Source organism: Cricetulus griseus, chromosome 2 (genome assembly GCF_003668045.3).
Source record: "Cricetulus griseus strain 17A/GY chromosome 2, alternate assembly CriGri-PICRH-1.0, whole genome shotgun sequence".
In the NCBI taxonomy this organism is placed as follows: domain Eukaryota; kingdom Metazoa; phylum Chordata; class Mammalia; order Rodentia; family Cricetidae; genus Cricetulus; species Cricetulus griseus.
This window is the reverse complement of record NC_048595.1, coordinates 412,648,912-412,672,067: the sequence shown is the minus strand read 5'-3', so window position 1 is coordinate 412,672,067 and position 23,156 is coordinate 412,648,912. Positions and strand designations below refer to the sequence as shown.

The window sequence follows — 23,156 nt, the reverse complement described above, 5'->3', positions numbered from 1 at the left end:
ACCTCCTACCCCCACGTCTATGCTGAACAAGGTATCTCTCCATATAGAATGGGCTCCACTAAGTCAGTTTGTGCATTAGAGTTAGATCTTGGACCCATTGCCAGTGGCCTCATATATTGTCCCAGCCACGCCACTGTCACCTATATTCAGGGAGTCTAGTTTGGTCTTATGCAGGTTCCCCGTTTGTCAGACCAGAGTCAGTGATCTCTCACTAGCTCGGGTCAGCTGATTCTGTGGGTTTCCCCATCATGGTCTTGACTCCTTTGTTGATATGATTGCTCCTCCCTCACTTTGATTATACTCCAGGAACTTGGCCCCATGGTTACTCATTGATTTCTGCATCTGAGGAAGTGGATTTTTTGGTAGGCTTATTCCCCATGAGTGAGGCAGAACAAGATCCTATGGCTTTTATCAAGTGAGGATCATGAGAAAGGCACAAGGTGCCCAGTGACTGGTCAATCAAGGGGCAGGGGCTGAAGGACCCAAGGGTCTGAGACAGGCACAGACTGCTCAGTGGGTCATCATGCAAAGGGCAGGGGCCAAGGGCTCTGAGCCCAAAAGATCTGTGGTTGCTTAGTACCAGGGCTTAACAAGGCTAAAAGGTGAAAAACCACACTGGAGAGACGAATCTTCTCTTGGGTGAATAGCCAGAGATGGGGAAGGGTGAGTGGCTCACCAATCATGACGGTTTTGGATGGAGGAACCTAGTGATATGGAGAATCGAGGCTGTCATATGTGGACAGGGTTCCAGGATCCTGGAGTGCCTCAAACTGTTAGGGGGAAGCACCAGGAGAGCCTTTCTTGGTCAGGGAACCAATGTAATTTTAAGAAGCCACACTCGAGAGAAAGACACCATGCAACAGAGCTTGGGTGGAGGGTCTTATTTTTAATTGGGGGAAAGTGAATAGGAAAGAGGGGGAGGGGGAGGGGAGAGGAAAACAGCCTCTGGGGACAGAAGCAGCAGAAGAGAAGAGAAGAGAGAGAGGGGGAGAGAGAGAGGACAGAGAGACAGACAGGAGAGAGAGAGAGAGAGAGAGAGAGAGAGAGAGAGAGAGAGAGAGAGATGGGAGACATGCAGGGCCCTTTTAAAGGAGAACATAGTGAATATGCACAGGTGGTGCTCTTAGTGGCTCCAGTTGAGGGCGTATCCTGTCAGAATCCCAAGGGGAGGCCAGTACAGATGCCTGAATACTAACAGTAGTTGCTTTATTATTTCCTCTGAGAAGGAGTGATTTGACTTCAGAGATCTGAATGTTCCCAGTTTCCAGGCTGGGTTGGAGATAAAAGACCTGAGGCTACTTCTAACCCCAAAGGCAAATGAACTGTTTTACAAGGTTCCAAGAATTCAACCCTCCCATCTCTATCTCTCTCCCTTTCTCTGACAGGGTCTCATGTATCCCAGGCTGGTCTCAAACTTGCTGTTCAGAGGATGACTTTGAACGCCTGATTCTCCTGACCCCGCTCCTGAGAGCCGGGATTATAAATGCTTGCCACCATGCCCTCAGTTCATGCAGCAGGGATTGAACCCAGGGCTTCATGCCTACTAGGAAAGCGCTCTCCTAATTGTGCCACATTCCCAACAAATTTTCCACAAAGAAATAGTCATCTTGGTGCCAAGATCACCGGTAACACTAGGGGGCAGTAAACCTGAATTTTCTAGGGCTGAGAGGCAAGAAGACCGTTACTGGTATAAAAGCACCACCTAGTGACCACTCTATGGTGTGTGTGTGTGTGTGTGTGTGTGTGTGTGTGTGTGTGTGTGTGTGTGTGTGTATGTCTGTCTGTCACTGTGTGTCTCTCTGTGTGTGTGCTCATGCAATCAAACAAAATCAACCTCAATAAGAAAAATGAAGAGAAGTGTAAGTGGGTAAGAGCAGGGTTTTCTAAGAATGTTTAATATGCTGCTGATGGTGGTGCACACTATAATCTCAGCATTTGGAAGGCAGAGGCAGGTGGAACTGTATGGGTTTGAGGTCAATCTTGTCTTTATGGAGTTCCAGAACAGCTGGAGATACACAGAGAGACCTTATCTTAGAAAAAAAAAAGAATGTGTAATACAATTGTGCAAAGAGCCACAAAACAAGAGAGATTGATGGATAGTCTAGAAGGAAAACAACTGTGTAGTTTAAGAGGTGGGGTTTGCTATGGTTTGGGAGGGAGTAAAGGAAGCCTTCAAATATTTTCTTATTGGGGCCAGAGGTGGAAATACAGGGACAGGCAGGAGACCAGGAGAGACTTGATTTTTGTGGTGGGAATATTTGGTAGCTTGCTTTCAAACATCAGTAGAGACTATGTATTTGCTCATTGGTGAGTAGAAATGAAGAATTAATGATATAATTGAGGTTACAGATTAACAAGGGAAAATGGAATTATTCATAGCTCAGACCAACAGACAAAAGTGAGAGGGAAACAGCATAAGATGTGTCTCCTATATTATATCTAGTTTAAATGATGTGTATTATATATAAAATAGTATAACATTTGTGAAGGAACAATTGAAAAAATTGCAATCATTAGAAGAAATAGAGGTGACATTAATTCTGCCACTTACAAATAATCATTAGCAGATTCACCGTGTTAATTATAGGTTTTGTGATGACAATTTCTTTCCTTCCTTTCTTTTTTTCTTTTTCTTTTCTTTTTCTTCTTCTTCTTCTTTTTTTTTTTTTTTGGTTTTTCGAGACAGGGTTTCTCTGTGGCTTTGGGGCTGTCCTGGAACTAGCTCTTGTAGACCAGGCTGGTCTTGAACTCACAGAGATCCACCTGCCTCTGCCTCCCGAGTGCTGGGATTAAAGGTGTGCACCACCAACGCCCGGCCTTTCCTTCCTTTCTTTTGAGAGAGGGTTTCTCTGTGATACCCTGGCTGTCTTGTAACTCGTTTTGTAGACCAGGCTGGCCTCAAACTCACAGAGCTCCACCTGCCTCTGCCTTCCACAGTGCTGGGACTAAAGGCAGGTGCCACCACTGTCCTGCCTGAGAAGACTCAGTGTGGTCTTCTAGGAGAGGAAGATGTTCTTTATGTACCTAGCTCATGGTGGAGTGATGATGAGGGTTGTATTTGGAAGATGTTCTGTCATGTACATAGTTCACGGTGATGAGGGTTGTCATTTGGAAGCTCCTGATTGTGCTTTCAATCTGTTTCATGTTGTTGTAACAAAACATTGGAGGCTTGATACTTCATAAAGAGAAGAGTTTTATTTGGCTCATAGTTTAGAGGCTAGATCACATGACTGCTCATCTGGTGAGGACCTCCTGTCTGTCATAGTAGATGGCATCATATAATAGAAGTGCAAGGGCTCATATAGGCAGGGAGAAAGCAAGAGATGAGGAGGGGCCAGGCCTGTGGGAAGTAGTCTACTCCTCCCTATCAGCATTTATCCCCCTCACCAACCACTTCTTGCTAGGCTCCATGTCTTACAATTGACACCAACACCCTAGGGACCAAGCTTCCGGCATACAATTTTGGAAACAAGCTGTATTCAAACCAAAGCAGCTGCAGGAGGCAGGAGTCTCTGTCCTGTGGGGATTTGAGTGCAGACATAGCTCTCAGCCAGTCCCAGAAGCCCAGAGTGGGCTTCTCTCTCCAGTGGCACATCCAGGTTCTCCAAGGATGTCCTGTTTGCCCTTGTGACAGTGTTTATACCACAGGAAGTGGTAGGCACTGTAAAGTGGGTATTTTAGGTGTGCTGGTTTTGGGAGACTCCAATCCACAGAATTTTGGGTTGGACAGTTTTGTTGGGTTTCAAGCGTAGCTGTTTGGAACATAACACAAGGAGACCCTCCTAAGCTAATCCAGGTTTTTGTTTGTTTGTTTGTTTGTCTGTTTGTTTTTTTTTGTTTTTTGAGACAGGGTTTCTCTGTGTAGCTTTGTACACCAGGTTGGCCTCGAGCTCACAGAGATCCACCTGCCTCTGCCTCCTGAGTGCTGAGATTAAAGACACATGCCACCACCACCCGGCTGCTACCCCAGGTTAATGGAACATTACTAGATTTAAAAACCACCATGACACAGATTTCCAGGATAATGAAAATTAAATCAGAATTTGATTCTAAGTTTTGCTATATTATTTGGTGAAAATCTGCACCCTAAAATGTAATCACGCAATAACCTAACCACAGAGAATAACTAAACCTAGTAAAATCATGCTGGGCAAATTCAATCAGCTTGTGTGCTGCTCTGATTTGAGGCTAGTGAATCAGCTGTGTATTCCTTCATTTCCTCTCGTCCATGAGATTAAGACACATGGATGGACCAAGGTGTGAATGTTGAAGGATCATCTCTGGGGATCTAAAAAAAAAGATCAAAACATGGAAGATTCTTGTTAACAAAGTGTTATTCCATGAAAGATGTTGTAATTTGAAGGCATTTGAAAACAGAACTAAGTTGATATAAAGTTTTCTTTTTATCAAAGTTACATAATTTTCATATTTATTTCAATCACTTAGTCACAGACTTATCTTCATAATACACATCTCACACATATGCTTATATTTTTGAGATAGGGTATTTCTGCATAGTTTAGGTTGGCTTGGAATTTGTGATCCTCCTGCCTCAACTTTCAAAGTGCTGGGATTACAGGTGTATGCCACCATTCCTGGATTCCATCTTTTCTGGTTTGTTTTGGTGTCAGGAATGGAATCCAGGGCCTCTTGAATGCTAAGCATATGCTCTGCCACTGAGCTACACCACAGCTTTTGCCCCAATAAACTTTTTATGTTTGGGATGACCTGGAGCCAATTGTGGCACTGTAGTCTCCAGAGCACACCATCCTATCAGATTTTATACCCATGACTCACTTGGGCTGCAGAAGGCAGTGCCATGAAGAGATGTTTTCTGTGGCAATTCTGGGTGTAATTTTTGCAGCTGGCAAGTGGAACAGTGTCCTATATAGTGTATGGTAACAAGGTATGGAAAGGTGTGCCTAGAAACCTGATAATTTCATTTCCATTACTTTTATTAGTTTGCTTAACAGATACTTTCTGCATAATTGAGCATGCCAGAGATCTTGTAAATGAGGTAATCAAAAGGCCACATCAATTGCATTTTGATAAAATATTTAAAGAAGCAATCTGCCGTGTCCCTTTGCCATTAGTGTGCTTTCCCTGTAGAGTCTGAAACAAGCCAGCATTTGAAGAATTTTGGAGGCATGTAGGAAGTGATGAGTGGAGGCGAAAGGAGAATTTTCATTGAAAAAGACGGACACGATCTACAATGTCATTGCAGTTGTCATATCCTTAGCCAGACCATTCAAGTCCACAAATAGGGTGATGACAGCATGGACTCCCTTACCATGTCAGTAAACTGATCTGTACAACTCATGCGAATCACTTCCGGTGTTGCTGGGCTATTCAAGGGGAAGGTGTCACTCAGCCCTCGCTCCTTGCGGGCAGCGGTCACTGCGTCATATATGGCAAACAAAACTGAGGACCCCAAGAACATTCCAGCCTCACCCAATCCCTGAGAAAATCATAAAAGGTAGTTAGAAGTTTACACACACACACACACACACACACACACACACACACACACACACACACACACACACCTTTTTCTGTTTTTATCACTCTCCAGAAGGAGTGATCTGAGTTGCTGAAACCAGACCTCTTCCAAAATAATTTGGGAGTGGGATTCTTATTTGAATACCTGGTGAAAAGGCGCCAGGACAACAGGAAAGCAGGCACCTAAAACCACTTGTTTTCCCACCAATTAGAGCCCTGAAGACCATGACATCTGTGCCTTCTAAGGTACCTGTCTTTTAGTTAATTTTTTCTTTCGTTGTGTTGGAGACAGAACCTTGTGTGTTCTGGGCAAGTGCTCTACCACTGAGCCACACCCTAGGCCCCCAGATTATTTGCCTTTAACTCAGATGGAATGGCCAGAGTAGACAGTGACGCAGTTGCCTATCCTCATGTGGCCTCCTTGGCACTTGTTGGATGCGTCTGAATATACAGTGTGAGGGCATTATGCGTTCAATGACCCAGCAGTGAGTTTTAAAAGATGATTTTTATTTATGTGTATGTATGTGTGCCTGTGTGTGGGTGTGCCACATGTATGAGGATGTCTGTGGAGGCAAGAAGAGGGTGTCAGATGCTCTGGAGTTGGAGATGGCGGCTAGTTAAAGGCTATGCATTCCAGAAAAGCATGGAGTCAGTACCGAGAGAATCAACGACCATGGACATGTAGAGCAAAGAGCCTGGCTTCGAAAGGATGTGGGAGAGGCTGCAGCGGGGAGGGATTCCATGGGACAGGGGTGGGGCCTGGGGGAGAGAGAGCTGTGAGCTGCTGGACTTTGCAGACAATGCCAGTCTCCTGGCTAGTGGGACAGGATGCCTGGAGACTTCTCCACACTCCTCATGGGGTTCTGATTTGTCTCATGTTTTGAAGTGAAGCCTCTACTTGGGTTTCTGGAGTCTGTGAGCATCACCATTCTGCCTTTGGGGGCTTACAAGTCAAAGGGGAGAGCAGATTCAGCAGCCTGTTTCATGATCTCTTGACACAGGAGGCCCTTATGGGCTGAATTCTGTCTCTCTTTAAACACATGTTGAAGGGCCAACCTGTCAGTCCCTAGGAATGTGGCTGCATTGAGAAAAAAGGTCTTGTAAGAGATGATTAAGTTAAAATAAGGCTATTCTGTTAGGCCCTTGTCCTGTGTGACAAGGACACAGAGGAGAGCGGGACACAGATGGGTACAGGTGACCCATCAGTAAGTCAAAGAAAGTAGGCCTGAAGAATCCAAGCCTGCAAATATCTCACTGGGGACTCCAGGGACACAGACCTCTGCGTGAGCTTCTGGGTCATGGCATTTTTGCTAAGGAGCTGCTTGTTTATTAGCTCCAGCAAATAGAGAGGGTGTCCATTCTTACCTTAGACGAGTAGATAGCTATGGGGTTTCGGGAGTGCACCAGAGTGACATAGAACTCTTTTGGTATCTCAGTGACAGTGGGGATTTTGTAGTCATCTGGACCTCGAGAATAGAGCACGCCTTTTGGGGAGTACTTCAGCTCCTCTATGGTGTAGAATCCCATGCCTTGGATAAATGCTCCCTCAACCTGTAGGTACAGTTTTGTGGGTGAGAAGTCTACGATGCTGGCTGAATAGATGCTCCAGTGGGGATGGGAGTGGAGCTCTGAGTCTCAGGAAGCTTCTCTCAGAAGCTCTGCGGCAGCTTTTAACAAGGGTCCCCGAGAAGCTGGTGCTGCCATCTTGCCTGGCTTCGTTTTTTGGGGCCCTCACATTGCCTCATCAATGTTTCAAATCCTGTCGGCATGCTCCTTCTTATCTCCAAGTCTGTACATGTCTCTTCTCCTGACTGTTCTCACCTCAGTCTACTTCAACTTATCCACCTGGAAAATTCCTATTCACATTTCAAGTTCCACAGGAACAGTGGCCACCTCTGAAAGTCCTCCCTCCCCCTCCCTCCCTCCCTCCCTCCCTCCCTCCCTCCCTCCCTCCTCCTCCCTCCCTCCCTCCCTCCCTCCCTCCCTGCCTCCCTCTCTCCCTCCCTCTCTCTATTCTTCCTTCCCTTTCTTCTTCCCCCTTCTTTCCCTCTCTTTCTCTCTGTCTTTTCAGACACAGTTTTCAATGCAGCCCAGGCTGACCTCAAACTCACAATTTTCCTACAAATGGGGCTGACAAAGTCCCTTTGGGTGTGGCCTGGAGTCACATACCTGGCCGATATCCAGGGCAGGGTTTATGCTGAAGGCAGCATCCATGAAGATGTCAGTTCTCAGGAGCTTCACCAAGGGAGGAAATGGACAATGGACAATGTTATTTACTGAAAAGGGATTTAAAAACAAAACAAAACAAAACACAAATTTTATGTATCTATCCCTGACAGGTCAAGTTGGTTGTTATTTACAGTACAGAAAACACATCATGGGGTGTTTGTGCCCTGTAAAGTTAGGGTACACAAGCATCATTCTACCTTGTGAGCCCCCGTCAGACAGTCAACTTCAACCTCAGAACAGGCTGCGCCATAGACGTAGTATGGATAAGCATCACCTTCCTCCTTCTCCCAGTCCATGTTTGTCTGGTAACCTCTGTGAAGAGAAGGCAGAATGGTAACAAAGTCATTCCCCTTCAGTGGTCTGGTCATGACATGGCTGTAGAGGTCTTGGAGTTAGAGGCCTGCTCCCTTCTTCCTTGAGGGATTGTATGGTCAGGGCTTGAATAGAACTCAGCAGACTTTGGAAGAGATAGATGGTCTGGTGTCTGGCCATGCCCTCCAGAGTGCAGGCCCTGAGCTGGGCCATATGTGTGTAGGGTGGGGCTTCTTGACTGGTAATGGCTACTGTGCCAGGAGCTTCTTTGTTTCTCCACTCCCCATCTTTCCCTCTTCCTTCCTTTCCCACTGAAGGGATCCTAGGACCATAGAACTAACACCAATCACACACGACTGCTGCCCAAATACCATACAAGCCAAATAAAAACACCACTTACTTGAAATATCCAGTGGCTGAGAGGTTGATGGATTCTTCAAAGGCCTTTGCAACCTGGAAAAGATGAGCCATCTTAAAGAAATAGAAGTTCATGGAAACTAGCAAAAGCACCTTCCATGTTGGGCTTGCTTCTTGCTTGTACCAAGTTCTGTAGTTCTTAGCCACTCCCTGGGAGACTTAAGCCTGTGTGCAAGATACAGGGCATGTTTCATAGAAGAGGGGCTTGCTCTAGCAATGCTCTGGGCATCTCACTGTGTTGGGTCATACCATGTAGCTACTCCATGATTTTTCACGTTCTTGGTCTTTCAGATTAGTGAGGGACTAGGCTGTGTTTATGTCCATGGGCATGTACACAGGGTGTGAATACAGGCAAACATGCATGCAGTGTATCATTCTGCTTCTCAGTCTTGTGTCTTGATCAACTGTCCACTAAATGGTCATGTCTGCTTCTCTGCTGGAGAGCTCTGTAGGGGATGATTGATGGTGGTGGTTGTAGTGTAATCACTAAAAGTAGAATAATCTTTTGGTTTTTAAAAAATCTTTACTTTTCATATATATATATATATATATATATATATATATATATATATATATGCATTGCATACATGCAGTACCACTGGAGGTCAGACAGAAGACAGTTACAGATGATTGAGAAGTGCCATGTGGGTGCTGAGAACCGAACCTAGTTCTCTGTAAGAGCAACCAATGCTCTTAACTGCTGGCCATCTCTAAAGTCTCCAGTCCTTTGGTCTTAGGAGTGCTATAGTCTCTACTACACAGAACCTGCCCTATAGCCAGCCTTGCAGCACAGGGAAGCAGCCCCAGGGGGTTGTACTTTAGAACTGCCCTTACGCTCTGTGAAGTACTGGCTCTAAAATGAAGTCAGATCTCTGTGAACACATACACCTCTTACCATTCTGAAACAGTAGAAGAAAATGCTAACAAGAGAACACTAAGCTGTAGATGGGTGCTGTCCCCACCCCCCCTTGCATATATTGAGGACTTTTCTGGATGGGTGCTGCCCGAATTGCATGCATTGAGGACTTTTACCCATGCTGTTGTGGCATTGCTCTTTCCTGCCTGGGGTAGAAGAGAACACTCACCCATTCCTTCCATTTTCCCTCAGGGTTTTTCTTGATGATGGGTTGAAGACGGTCCAGAAGAATTTGGCAGGCATTCTGAAAAGTGAATGTTTAGAATGACATTAGAACTAAAAAGCACAAAGAACAGTAAATGTTAGTGATTCAGGGAGACTTTAATGGCAGCTATTATATAGACTTGTTTCTGTCTCTTGTAGGATTTCTTAAATGTGAGTAACATGTGGACTATCTTCAGCAGAAAAAAGTTCTGCAGCATTGATTTGAAGTTAGCAGTGTTGTTTACATGTGCACTAAGTAGTGGCTCCTTGGAGTTAAAATTCTTTTGTGCCCATTTACACAACCAAGCGATGAGTGTCCACACCAGTCTACACACTAATAAAATGATGGGAGTGTACACCAGTGTAAACACTAATAAAATGAGTGTCCACACCAGTGTACACATCAATAAAATGATGATACACGGAGACACTTGGCAGTCTGGAAGTTTCCCTTTCATCCAGGTGTGGTCATTTTGTAGAGATGGTCTTTGTGGGAGACTAATAGTCCATGGGTGCCTTTTCTAGAGTTTGGGAGTAGAAAGGGAGGGGGTGACATTGTAATCCACTAATAGTTCTCTGATGGAGGTGGAATTTGTAGCCTCAGTTTTCCAGAAAAGGAAATGGGTTCATGAAGAGATTAGCTTTTTGGCCCAAACTCTCCATGAAGCCAAAATGGGATCCCCCTGCATTGCTCTGCTGTCCTGGGGTGAGAGGGAGAGGTATCCTGACACAAGACAAAGGAGGTTGTTGCAACAGAACACGGGTTATGATCAATGGCCCACGCAATGGAACAACTTCAGAAACTTAGACACGGACCCTCAGCTCTGCCAGAATTTTCTGAGTGGACTAGAATTTGGCCTCTCATCACCTCTGTCTCACTATCCATAAAAGAACAAGTGTAACAAGGCCCCCTCACCACTACTCTTGGTGGCTGAGAAATGGGAGAAAAATCACCTGTACAGCCTTCCCATTGATGTCTGTCCCCATGGAGCCAGCGGTGAAGACAGCATTGGGCACGGAGACAGTGCTAGTTTCAGACAGGTGCACATAGGACTGTGGGATGTTGAGTTCTCGACTAGCCACCTGCCAGAGGCAGAACGAAAATAGTGTTTACTTCATTGACTTGAAGCCCTCTTCCAAGTGAAAAAGCTTGCACTCTTTCTAGAGCTGAGCATGAAGCCTGGCTGTCCTGCTACAAGGACAGAGGCCGAGTCTAAGTTTCACATGGCACTGTCAAGGACACACACCTTTTGAGACAGATAGCTAACTAAACCGCCTTTCTGGGCTTTGTGGGTACTTGCTCTGTGGAAGCCATGCAAGGGCATAGCCACTCTGCATGCAGGATTTAGAGGGCACTTGGAGGCTGGTGGGGAGCTCTGGGCTACTGTTTCCCTTGCGCCTTCTCCTCCAGGTCTGCAGATGATTTAGCAGGAGGTTTTCCTCAGAGACACTTCTCAGGCTTAGATTTGTAAGGAAGTACAGTGGTCAGAGAGGGTCCTGGAACTTTGTATGGTTTTCTAGTCCCAAGAGCCTTCTTATCAAATGACATTTCTTTTTAAAGAATTTGTCTTTGCTCATTGGGAAGTTGTTTCTTATTGATGAGCATTTTTCGTACTCATTAAAAACAAACCAACCATGTTTTAGGGCTGGCAGGATGGTTCAGTGGGTAAGGATGCCTGCAGCCAAGCTAGACAACCTATGTTCCCTGAAACCCACAGGGTGGAAGGAGAGAACTGATTCCCTACCCACACCTTCTGGTTACCACATGCACACTGTAATGGTGCACACACACACTCACACACACTCACAATACACTTACACACACAATCACACACACTCAAAATGCACTTATACATGCACTCACACATACACTCTCATTCTCACATACATTTACACACTCACACACTCACGCACACTCACACATACACTCACACTCTCACAATACACTCACACATACCCTCTCACACACTCACACATACACTCACAATACACTTACACACACAAAATGTAAGAAAATCAGTGGTTTGGTTAACATATAAAGTAGCGGGTCTTGCTGTGTGTGTTCACACAAGTGTTCTCATTTGTCCCCCCTCCATCTCCCATATACACTTTTAGTTCAAATATCATATCCAACAATTGCTGTTTCACATTAAAACAAAGAAAGGAAAATTTGCCATTGCAATAATCTCGTAGAGTAGTAGAGAGATGCTTTGCATTATCCCATGGAACAGTGGCAGCCACGTGAATGGATTCCTAAAGTAGAGTGTAGTCTCCCACCCCACCATTCCCTTTACGATAGAAGCTGCTTGGGTTTGACAAACCTCTAAGCGCATAGGCAGCTGTGCCTGTAGTGAGCTCAGGATTCAGCCTCACAGAGGGTGAACTCTCAGGAGCTCAGGTTTTCTTCATGTGAAACATTCATTGCTAATTGAGATCTGAATGAAGACATTATTACTTTGGGTAGTCACCATGAATTTGATAAGTGTTGTATCTTTGGTAACTGGATCCCACCCCCCCCAAAACCATGAACTCCATTCTTTCAATGCAGGAAGAATAATATTGAATCTCCTGTGTTCTAGCCCCTCTTCCTTCTTCCCCTTAAATTTTTGCATCCTTAAAGTCAGGGTGAATCTTCAATTGGCTTGTGTGTGTAGCATGTGTGATCTCTCTGATTCAGTATGGGAATAACTGGCCTGGCACCTGCTCGATCCAATACACTTGACCATGGAGAACACAGATACACTTCACAAAAAAGACAAATGCCTATCTCACCTGAATCATTTTGGTGTGTAGGCCTTGTCCCAGCTCACAGCCACCATGACTCAGCAGGACAGAACCATCTATGTAGATGTGGACCAGAGCAGCTGCCTGGGAGAAACAAATCAGAACACTCGTTTAGAAACCGATAAGAGGCAAATGCTGCTGTGAGTTTGCCCAAGGTTGTTGGATGAACCACTTCTCTCATTTCTCATTGTGGATGAGAGAGCCATAGACAACCCCTTGTAAGACACCCTGGACCTGAAACCATCAATCTAGATGTGTGAATGTGTGTAGTTCCCCTTCCTCAGTCCTCAGCATCTGTCTCTTTAAGGCCTCAACCTGGACAATGCTTCATTATTCTTTCCTCACCAGGTGTGGAAATCGACTTAACATGCTCTACTGGAACCCACACAAATAAATTTCCAGGCACACCTTCTCCTGGATACTGGAGGACCTGGAAGGACTTGGAGGTATTTCATGGTTTCCAAAGGCTTTCTTTTAGAGTGATGGTGGGGGAGGAGCATGTGTCCCAGTGTAAATAATCCTGCTCAGCTGCAGGCTGGCAGTATAGCCTGGATACCCAGGTTTAACAAGTTCTCACATGACCTTGACGATGGTCAGTCTCCATTGATTTAGTCTTCACTTTGTACAAGGGGGCTACAAGCCTAGAGATGGGGATGTTGGCCAAATCCAGGTGCCTAGCATATGGTAAAGTTTTAATGACGGTGGAAAGAAAAAGATCAAGCTAGAAATTGAACTCCATGAAAAACCAGTTATGGTGAAACTAGAGAGGAGACAAGAAAGGGATCTTTTTGTTTATCCCAGTTTGCTCTTGAAAGTTGGCCTGACATTCCAGCACTCACATTAGGGTATGGCTCCTCAGATGGGTCCCTCAGAGCAGGACCTTACTGTTGAGGCTTTCCAAGGCCCCGAATACTGACTGTATCCTGAAGGTCTGCATCCTGAAGGTCTGTGCTGATACCATTGGGCCCAGCCCTTGTCTACATTCACGTTCTCTCCCGCTAAAGGGAACTAAATACTCTTCATTTCTCTTTCTCCATTGGGGACAACACAATTGCTTACTATTTCCTTCCTTCTGCATGAGCCATTTTCAGAAAGCCAGCCATTTGGAGAAGGACTTGGAGGAGGTCACAGCTATTCTGCCTCACCTGGTTGTAGAAGGCTATGGGGATCCCAATGCTAAACTTCATGGGGGTGACAGCAAGCCCCCTTTTCTTCCAATAATTCTTTTTGTTAAATTCCTCTGCAGCCTTCTTCCTAGCATGGAAGGATGACTTCTCCAGACATTCTTTCCAGCATCTTCGCAAGGGCTCTGGATCGAATGTTTGTTTATAGGCTGTCTTGCTAGTTTTCTTATACATGTTTATTTCTTTAACCTAGGAGGCAAGAATGTGCATGCATTTTTGTCACATGTCTGATATGGAGAAAATTTGTCTAAAAAAAACCTCAAGTATATAAAAATGCAAAAGTATATGTTAAAAATGACAACAACAACAAAACCCAATAGAAACTACTAATGGATACTTCATGTGCTCCAGGATCTAGATTAAGTGTTTCAGTGAACTTCACAATAACCCTGAGAGACAGTGGGACTATTATTACTAGTTCTGCTATCAATTTGTTGGCAAGGTGAAATTTTCCTGACTCAAATTCTTAATTACTCCCCATTATCCCCACTTAAAGTCTTTAGAGTCTTGCACACTCCAGGCTCATCCACTTATGCCTCCATCTCTCAAAGTCTTAAAATGTGACAGGATGTTGCACAAAGGCTGTGATCATCCTACCCAATTTCTCTCCGGTATAGTTTCATATGGACTCTGGACTAACCTTGTGACTTGCTTTGTATGATGGGACCATACATAGTGATGTAGACAGAGACTTGAAAAGTGTTTGTGGTTTAGGCTATGCCACTTACCTGCTGCTGTTGGAAACTCTGTGACCATCCCTCCCTCCCCCCAGCTTGAGGATGAATCTAAGCTAGCTGATTGAAAGGTGAGAGACTGTGGATCACACTTCTCTGATGAGTCATAGTCAAATAAGCCAGTCAAATACTCATCAGAAATGTCAATAAAGCCATCTTGAGCCATAAAGCTTCCAATGAGCTGCCTCAGAACAGAAAAGCCAAGCAAACCACAGAATCAAAAGAAATAGTATCATTGCTTGGAGCTACCAGGTTTTGTGATTGACTTACTACAATAGAAAGTGTTAACTGATAATGGACACAGCATTTTATTTTCTTGAAAAAACTCTACATAGAGATTGTAGGAGCTCAGGATACATTCCAAGCAGTGTCGCCAATGTTTTAATGTCAGGTTCCAATTGCTCACCTCTTCAGGGAGTAGGTTACATTTAGATGCCACTGCGGTTATGTATGCTTCGACTACTACCGTAGCTTGAGGGAAGCCGAATCCTCTGAAGGCTGTGTTAGATGGCAAATTTGTTTTGCAAGCCCTGCCCCGGCACCGGAAATTTGGGATATAATATGCATTTTCAGATTTCAGCACAATAAACTCTATCACCTGAATTAAAACAAAAATACAACGTTTCATCTACCACCAAGATTTCAAGCCACTTATTTGAATTTTGTCTTTAACTTAAACCCTTTGCAGAACTGGTAAGACAAGTATTTGTGCAGATAAAGTAAGGACCCTGGGCTCTCCCCAGAAAGCATTTACCAGCTCAGACTCATCAGGGGTGCACCCTCCATTGATGTAATACTCCACATCAGCAGCCTTGATCTCCCCATTATTCATGAACCCGATCTGCAAAGTGATAACAAGGAAAGATCTTTCTCAGCAGCCTTTCCCAGCAGCTAAACGGTGCTGTGCACAAATGCAACACCTGACTGTTGTTGTCGACCCATGCTTAGGCCATTCTCATGATTGGCTGTGACAATCACCACCAGAGAAACTCTATCCTAACACCATCCAGGAGGGTCTGCCTAGTTTTGCACTCAAATATCCCCTTTAAGAGGTGTGGCATCAGGACATGGTCTTTAATGTGGGTTGGTTGACAGAGGACAGGTTTTTAGGCAGTTTGCTGAACTTCTGGATCTTACTCACTTTGTATTTTCCTAGGAGTGGGTGGCGGCCAGCAGTTATCAGCATGTCATTACCACGATCTAGGATAAATCGGATTGGGCGGCCAGTCCTGTGGGAAATGACTCAGTTAAAAGGCTGCATTCTGCATAAAGTTGTGGAAGCATAAGGTAGAGGAGAGGAATCTTGAAATAATTAGCTCAGTGGTTTTACATGAATAGTAACATACCTCAAATGACATTTTAGAAGCAGTCAGGGCATTGAAACTAAAATAATTATTCTGGCTTAGTCAACTGAATATTTGCATATTATAATGATTTAATAGTTGGTTATAAATTATTCTCTTTCCTTCCTTTTTTTTTTTTTTAATTGAGACAGGATTTCTCTGTGTAGCCCTATCTATCTTGGCACTCACACTGTTGACCAGGGCTGGCCTTGAACTCACAGAGATCTGATTGCCTGTGCCTCCTGAGGGCTGACTGGGATTAGATGTGTGCATCACCACACCTGGCTCCCTTTTTCTTTTTTGAGACAGGATTTTACTATGTCGCCCTGACTGGCCTGGAACTTTCAGAGGTTCACCTGCCTCTGTCTCTGCCTCTTGAGTTCTGGAATTAAACGGTCTGGTTCTTTGTCATGTTCCATAAAAGAGTCCGATGATCATTTTGCAGTTGAATGCATACAAAGTTTTTGTTCTGAATTTCACTTTCAGACAGTAATCAGCATTAACATACTGCTGAGAGGGGATTGTTGAGGCTAAACGTGGAGATCTAACACTCTGTAGATGCCAGTCTCCCTATGTACAGATCCCTCTTGTAAAGTGTCCCTTCAGGACTCTGGCTTCCAGCCCCTGCCAAACTGCTGTGTTCACTTGAGGAGGCCTTCTCTACAGCTGGAGAGTACAAATGAGCTAAGATTCTCTCAGATTCCCCTTCTGTACCAGCAGCCTGTGAGTTAGCCTGGGCGGGTAGTTACAGCGTTGATAGTTACAGGCTGCCCAGTCAGGCCTGCACCAGCATTTGCTTTCTAACCAGAGGAACATTGTCTGGCAGCAGCATGCAGTTGACTTCAGGACAAGCTGTTGTCAGGCTTGTTCTGACCTTCCATCCTGCCAACTTCAGCTGAAATGAGAGGTGGAGTGTGGGGTTGGAACGACTCAAGCAACTCAGACTGCTGACATTACAGTGGTCACTGGACCCCTTACTTATTGGCGGCCACAGCAGCGACAGCTCCCAGTAGAGCGGGCTTGGTCACTTTGCCCCCAAATGCTCCTCCAGCTCTTTTCATTCGGCAGGCAATTCTATTCCTTGGGACCTTTAATGCTGCAGACACATATTCCTGCAAGAGAAAGGCCCCAAGCCACATAAGTGTAATTCCATGGTTCACCATCTTGCCTGTGTGCTGTTCTGATGCACTAGTCCAATCCAAACCTCCACTGATAGTGTTGAACAACCACCATAGTCTAGTTTAGGAATTTCAGCATCCCCAAAGAAACCTGGATCCCTCAGGCAGCTATTCCTTATTTCCCATGAACTTCTCAGAACTCAACAAGCAGCCTGGAGTCTGTGTCCTGTCTCTACAGACTTGTCACACAGCAGAGCTATACCATAGGTAGTCTTTGTGTTGGGGTTTCTTTCACTCAGCACAATGCTTCCAAGTGCCCTCTACCTATAGCATGCATGGGTATATCTTGCTTTTTATGACGGAATAATATTCCACTGTCTGGAATATTTTTATTTTTTTCTTTGTCATCAGTTAATGGACATTGGGTTGTTTCTGCTTCAGACTCTTATAAGTAATGCTGTTATGGACATAGGTCTATATTTTTTAAAAAATTAAAAATGTTTAAATTAGCACATAAAGTGTTAGATGTGTAAGTCTTCACCATCATGCTCCTATTTCTCTTGGCTGCATACTTAGTCATGGGACTGCTGGGTTACATGGTCACTCTATTTCCAGCATCAGGAGAGACTGCCGGACTATGTTCCAAGGCAAATGTGCTGTGGAACAATCTTTGTACATGGTAACTACGCATTACTCTCATTGGTTAATAAAAAAAAAAAAACTGATTGGCCAATAGCTAGGCAGAATTTTCAGAACAAAGAGAATTTTGGGAAGAAGAAGGGCAGAGTCTGAGGAGATATTATGAGATGCAGATGGGAAGTACATACATGAGATAAACAAGCCTCAGGGCAGCACATCGATTAATAGAAATGTGTTAATTTAAGTTACAAGGACTAGATAAAAACAAGCATAAGCTATGAGCCAAGCATTCATAATTAATAATAAGTCTCTGGCTACCAGAACAGGGAAAAATTCCACCCACACAAATGTGCTATTTTTTCTTGTCCATTGGCAATTTATGGAGGTTTCAATTTCTCTGTATTCTTACAAACACTTGTCATCTTCTTTTTTTTTTTTTTTCCCCCGAGACAGGGTTTCTCTGTGTAGCTTTGGAGCCTATCCTGGCACTTGCTCTGGAAACCAGGCTGGTCTCGAACTCACAGAGATCCGCCTGCCTCTGCCTCCTGAGTGCTGGGATTAAAGGTGTGCACCACCAACACCTGGCTTGCTGATGGACATCTTATGCTTACTAGTCTTTTATGTATTTTCTTTGGACAAATATCCACTCAGGTCCTCTTCTGAGATGGTTTTGTTGCTGGCTGGACTCTGGACTATGACAGCCTGTGAGTGCCTGGTGCCTAGGGGCATCCCCACTGTTGTGGAACTGACTAGTTGTAGCCAGGAGGTGGGAGATGACATTGGCCTTTTTGGCCTCTGGGATCCCACCAGGGACATCAGAGTTGACCATGATCACTCCCTTCAATTTACACACAGTTGCCTGAGTGTAGGTGGAAGTTTCTGTCCTGCAAGCCACTTCTCAAATAACAGACACTGAGACTTAATATTAATTGTAAATGCTCCGCCGATAGCCCAGCCTTGTTACTGGCTAACTCTTACATTTAAATTAACCCATATTTCTTATCTGCCCTCTGCCATGTGGCTCATGGCTTGTTACCTCATTTTCTACACAGCCTGCTTCTGGGCATCTGGCTGGCATCTCCCAACTCTGCCCTTCTTTCCATCATTCTCTCTGTCCTGAAAATCCTAGCTATTGGCCAGTCAGCTTCTTATTAAACCAGTTGAGTGGCAAATCTTTACAAAAGGATCATTCCACAGCACTTGAGGGTGAAGCTGCCTCTATCTGCTTCCAAACTGGGAGCTGCTCAGAGGCAATGACATCAGCTTTCCATTTTGCCTTGAATGGAAGCTGGCAGCTTCCTTCTCACACCCAGTCACCTCTTCTGGACACCAGGATGTCAGCTCCTCTGTTTTCTACCAGAGAGTCCTCAGCTCTCTGCCTCAGCAATGCTCCTCACGATCCTTTGATAGAAACTTCAAAGTATCCCCTGGGCTTGGCACTATGCTAGGGTCAATGACTCCATTTTGAGACTAGGACACCAGAGGATTTTCATTTCCTGGGTATAGCACTAGAGTTTAGCCACTGGTTATTGAGGCCGCTCAAAAGGTCTTGAAAATGCAATTGCTTTGCACACAAACTGAACCACAATCCATGGGGACATTTGCATAGGAGGACCACACAGAGAAGTTATAGTATGACACCTAGGTTGGACTTCCCTGGGATTTTCATAGTTAATTGTTCTGCAGGGAAAGATGGACCTTGTCTTATACCTTGGCATGCCACAAGATTTCCTGATTACTTTTAAAGGCATCTGCCCCATTTTTATTATGCTAAACTTTAGCCAGTGTCAAGCATGTACAGGGTTTAAGGACAAGAGTGGAGGAACTCTTATCATAGCGTTTCCGCAATTCCCATTACCTGCACATGTGTTGGGAACTGTGTCCCTAAGTGTAACACCATTTCTTTGTCTTCAGTTTGTGGGATAGCCAGGATAGTTTGCGTTTCTAGGTAAAAATGTTCCTGGCCTTCCACGTGGACCTCACCTGAAAAGCAAACACATAGGACAATATTTAGACACAGATTTCAGCATGGAAGATTCTTGAGTATTTTGTTTGTAAGCAGTGATATGTGTTGTGAGACTCGAGAGCTGGTTCAGTGGATAAGAGTGCTGGCTGTTCTCCCAAAAGACCCTGGTTCAATTGCCAGGACTCATGGTGGCTCACAGATCACTCTAACTCCAGTCCCAAGGGATCCTATTCTTTCTGGTCTCCTTGAGCAACAGGCACACAGATGGTGCTTAGACATACGTGTAGGTAGAACATCCATGTACACAAATTAAAATGAAGAAGGAAAAAAAAAGAGAGTGATTTGCACTAGCTTGTGGAGCTGAGTGTCATATCATTTGGGAATTCTGTCGGTGCCCAGCGGGTTGAGTGGCCCTGAGTTAGTCACTTTTCCTTTCTAGGCCTTGGTTCCCAACTGTTTATATATCATGTGCTCAATTTGAGACTAGTCTGGCTACATATTCAGTCTCAGCCATCAACCTGGTAGGTGAATTTGTAAACCCAATGTTTTAAGCTGTAAAAATAGGCAAGCTAAAACAACAACAATAATACGACTGAGTTAGGTGACATTAACAGGTGAGATAATGCCATATGCCTGACTTAGGTGACATTAACAGGTGAGATAATGCCATATGCCTGACTTAGGTGACATTAACAGGTGAGATAATGCCATATGCCTGAGTTAGGTGACATGGTGAGATAATGCCATATACCTGAGTTAGGTGACATTGACAGGGAGATAATGCCATATGCCTGAGTTAGGTTCAACATATTTTATCATGTTGTGCATGACATTAGGAGAAGTGTCTGTCCTCAGTGTAAATAAGTGTTTTTACTTTATAACTAGCAGAGAGACCTCTGTGCTAAAATAAGTCAACGGCACTGTCACAAGTCAAAGATTATTTAAAATTGTTCATCAGGACCATGGAAGGTGAGTCCAGAGATGTCCCTCTGAAGAAATACAAAATATAGTATGTGATCTCTTGTGTGTAGAATTTAGATTTAATAACACACACACACACGCACTCACGCACGCACGCACGCACGCACGCACGCACGCACGCAAGCACACACCCCAGAAAGGGAACTGTTTGTGAGGAGGTAAGAAAGTCAGAGAGGCAGGAAGGATGGATGTGAGAGGGGGGTGGGGTGGTGAACATAAGCAAAGTACAGTGAGACACAGGGGTAAAGCATCATAACAAAACCCATTATTTTAAATGTTAACTAAAAATCAATTAGAAATCCTCTTTCCTGTTAGAAAGCTCTTTCCCCCAGTTCACTTCCAGAATGCACATGCTCAGTCTAACCTAAATTTAAACATATATTTTGTTGACTTTTTTCCACAGGAATTTTATTCCTATGCACACAATGGGGTAAAGAGGGGCACTCACAGACATGAAAACAGAAATCTCAAGAGGTAGTCAGGCCTGAAGGCTTAACAAATTTCATTTTAACAAATGAAAACAGATGTTTGGAGAAGTATGTAAATTATGTAAATACATGAAAAGACTTTTGAGCATCTGGGTGTAGTAAAATATGGGGAGAAAAATATATGGGGAAACTAACGGCAGAGGTTTATCTTAGTGACTTTGCTGCGCAGACTCTGCCCAGGGCCTTCTCGTCTGCCATGCTAAGAGTCTGGAGCCTTTTTGTGTCCTGCCTTTCCTGGTATGAGAGAGGAGAGAGGGCACCCGGGCAGGGGAACCTTATGCCCTTCTTTTAGATAGACAGAGAAAAGGTAGCCTTTTCTTGTGTCTACTTTTTCTCAGTGGCCTTCAGTTCAAAATAATCCCTATGCTAGCATAGAATATTTTAAACATTTCATTTAGTTTTTATTACGTGTGTGTGTGTGTGTGTGTGTGTGTGTGTGTGTGTGTGTGTGTGTTTGTGTGTGTGTGTGTGTGTATGCATGTGTGGTTTATGGGCACTGGAAATACTCTATACTTTGATGTATATAGTATTTACACAGCTTTGTATATGTCAAATTCATCAGGTTAGGAACTTATTGTCACTTTAAATTCTCTTTAACAAGCACCTTGTGATAGGGAGTTTCAGTGTTCTCAAGCCAGATGAGCACCAGCTTCAGAAGCTGCCTCCTCTTTCTGGCTGTGGATGGCCATACGTACCTTCAATGACTTGATCCACATGTTTGAAGGCACATTCCACATTTCCTTGTTCAATTTTTTTCTCAGGAGAAAGAAAAGAATCGTGTTCTAGGGCTTGCTGCAGTGGAAAATCAAACCAAAACCAAAAATAAAATGTTTTTTTTTTTATTCTAATAAGCCATTTGTCCCTATCTGAATTCCATACTTCTGCTCTGTCAGATTTTACACATGAAGACAACTGGAGCCTGGCATGGAGTTAAGTCAGCAGAAACTGGTTTAGATGTATTTGCAGGCATTGGCAATTTGTTGCTGATGGTTCTTGAGAAGAGCTGAGGGGAGAACAAGGGTGTAGGCACAGCCCCACTTCCAGATGGCTCATTGACTGTCTGAGGTGGGTTGCTACTGAGGTGTCAGCTCTGGGCCAATGAGGGTATAAGGTGGAGTGAAGAGGGGTTAAGAAGAGGGCAGATAAAGCCTGGAATGTTCTGGAATGGCCTGGAATGAGGGCTTGAATTGGATTCTGAGTCATTTTAAGTCAATGGTACTTTATAAGTGAGGGGCCAAAGTGAGAATGAGGCCAGGCTGGCTGAGATGCTGGATCTCTATGAAGAAACAATGGGCAGGGACAGGGCTAAGGAGTCTGGAAGGAGGGCTGGGGCAGGTCTGTGAATGGCTTTGATTCTATGCTAAGGAGTTTTGACACTGCCCAAGAGGACACTGCAGAATAGGAAAGGTGACAATGAACCCCGAGGGTTAGAAAGTTAATGTCCTTGAGTTGGTGTGCTGAAATGGAAGACAGGAATCTCCCGAAGTGGCCGTGATGAAAATAAGTTATTGAGGATGGGGCTGCAAAGTGAGAATGAAAAGAAAGGAACAGGTTTAAGGGACAGTTAAAACACAATTAAAGATGAACTTGACAACTGTTAGAAAGAACAAATCCTAGGATTTGCTCAGGGTTGCACCCTACTTATGCCTCCACTTGTTCATCTACCTTTCCATGCCTCCAGCATCCAACACACATTACTGAGCATTTGTTATTGGGTTAGCACTTTAGTAGATACCAACATTATAAAACAAAATATAACATATCCTTGCCTTCATTAATAATAGCAAAAACCATATTGACAGTTAACATCTATTGCATGCATTCGCCATCATAGGAGCTATTCTTAACATTTCCTTGGATTTCCATGTTTAAATTTCTCAACAACCTTTTGGTGTAGGTACTTAAAAGTTTCCAACTGAGGTATGAGAAGTTTGGTTGACTTGCCAAAGTCTCTATTGCTGTTAAGAGGCTGTAAAGGCAGACGCACATGATGAACTCAGGTAGTCTGTCTTCAGTGTTTGTGTGCAATCAGAGAATGGGCAGAGAGGCAGAGTGCCAGGTAGCTGCTGAGTGTTGCAACTTTCACGAATTCCACAGTCCTCTAGACTGTCCCCCTCACTGCCTGTAGATAGGAGCTCATCTTCGCAGTGTTAATATTCTGTATTCTCAAGCTCGGCCATGGTCAGAGGCCATGGGAGAAGTGAGTACAGGGTGCTTCATTTTTGCAGATTCCTGCAGAAGTGCTGGTGTGAGGAGGGGGTTTAGACAGGAGAGTCTCAGTATTCTGACTGGAGGTGCAGAGAGATTACTGGAGACTATACTCTAAACCTACGGTGACATTG

The 23,156-nt window shown here is 44.3% G+C and overlaps 1 protein-coding gene across 1 annotated transcript in view; it reads right to left on the bottom strand.

Annotated features, from left to right (window-relative positions):
- Positions 1-4,234: 4,234 nt before the first annotated feature.
- The window catches only part of LOC100760212 (aldehyde oxidase 4), a 53,367-nt gene continuing 34,445 nt past the window's right edge, over positions 4,235-23,156 (bottom strand). The window contains exons 20-35 of the mRNA NM_001291946.1: positions 21,510-21,606; positions 19,238-19,362; positions 16,601-16,734; positions 15,421-15,508; positions 15,034-15,120; positions 14,686-14,877; positions 13,507-13,734; positions 12,350-12,445; positions 10,532-10,660; positions 9,543-9,617; positions 8,441-8,493; positions 7,926-8,040; positions 7,669-7,734; positions 6,865-7,050; positions 5,291-5,458; positions 4,235-4,288 (exon numbers count right to left, since the gene is read on the bottom strand). Of these exons, the coding sequence (NP_001278875.1) occupies positions 4,235-4,288; positions 5,291-5,458; positions 6,865-7,050; positions 7,669-7,734; positions 7,926-8,040; positions 8,441-8,493; positions 9,543-9,617; positions 10,532-10,660; positions 12,350-12,445; positions 13,507-13,734; positions 14,686-14,877; positions 15,034-15,120; positions 15,421-15,508; positions 16,601-16,734; positions 19,238-19,362; positions 21,510-21,606 (1,893 nt within the window). The remainder of the gene's footprint in view (positions 4,289-5,290; positions 5,459-6,864; positions 7,051-7,668; positions 7,735-7,925; positions 8,041-8,440; positions 8,494-9,542; positions 9,618-10,531; positions 10,661-12,349; positions 12,446-13,506; positions 13,735-14,685; positions 14,878-15,033; positions 15,121-15,420; positions 15,509-16,600; positions 16,735-19,237; positions 19,363-21,509; positions 21,607-23,156) is intronic.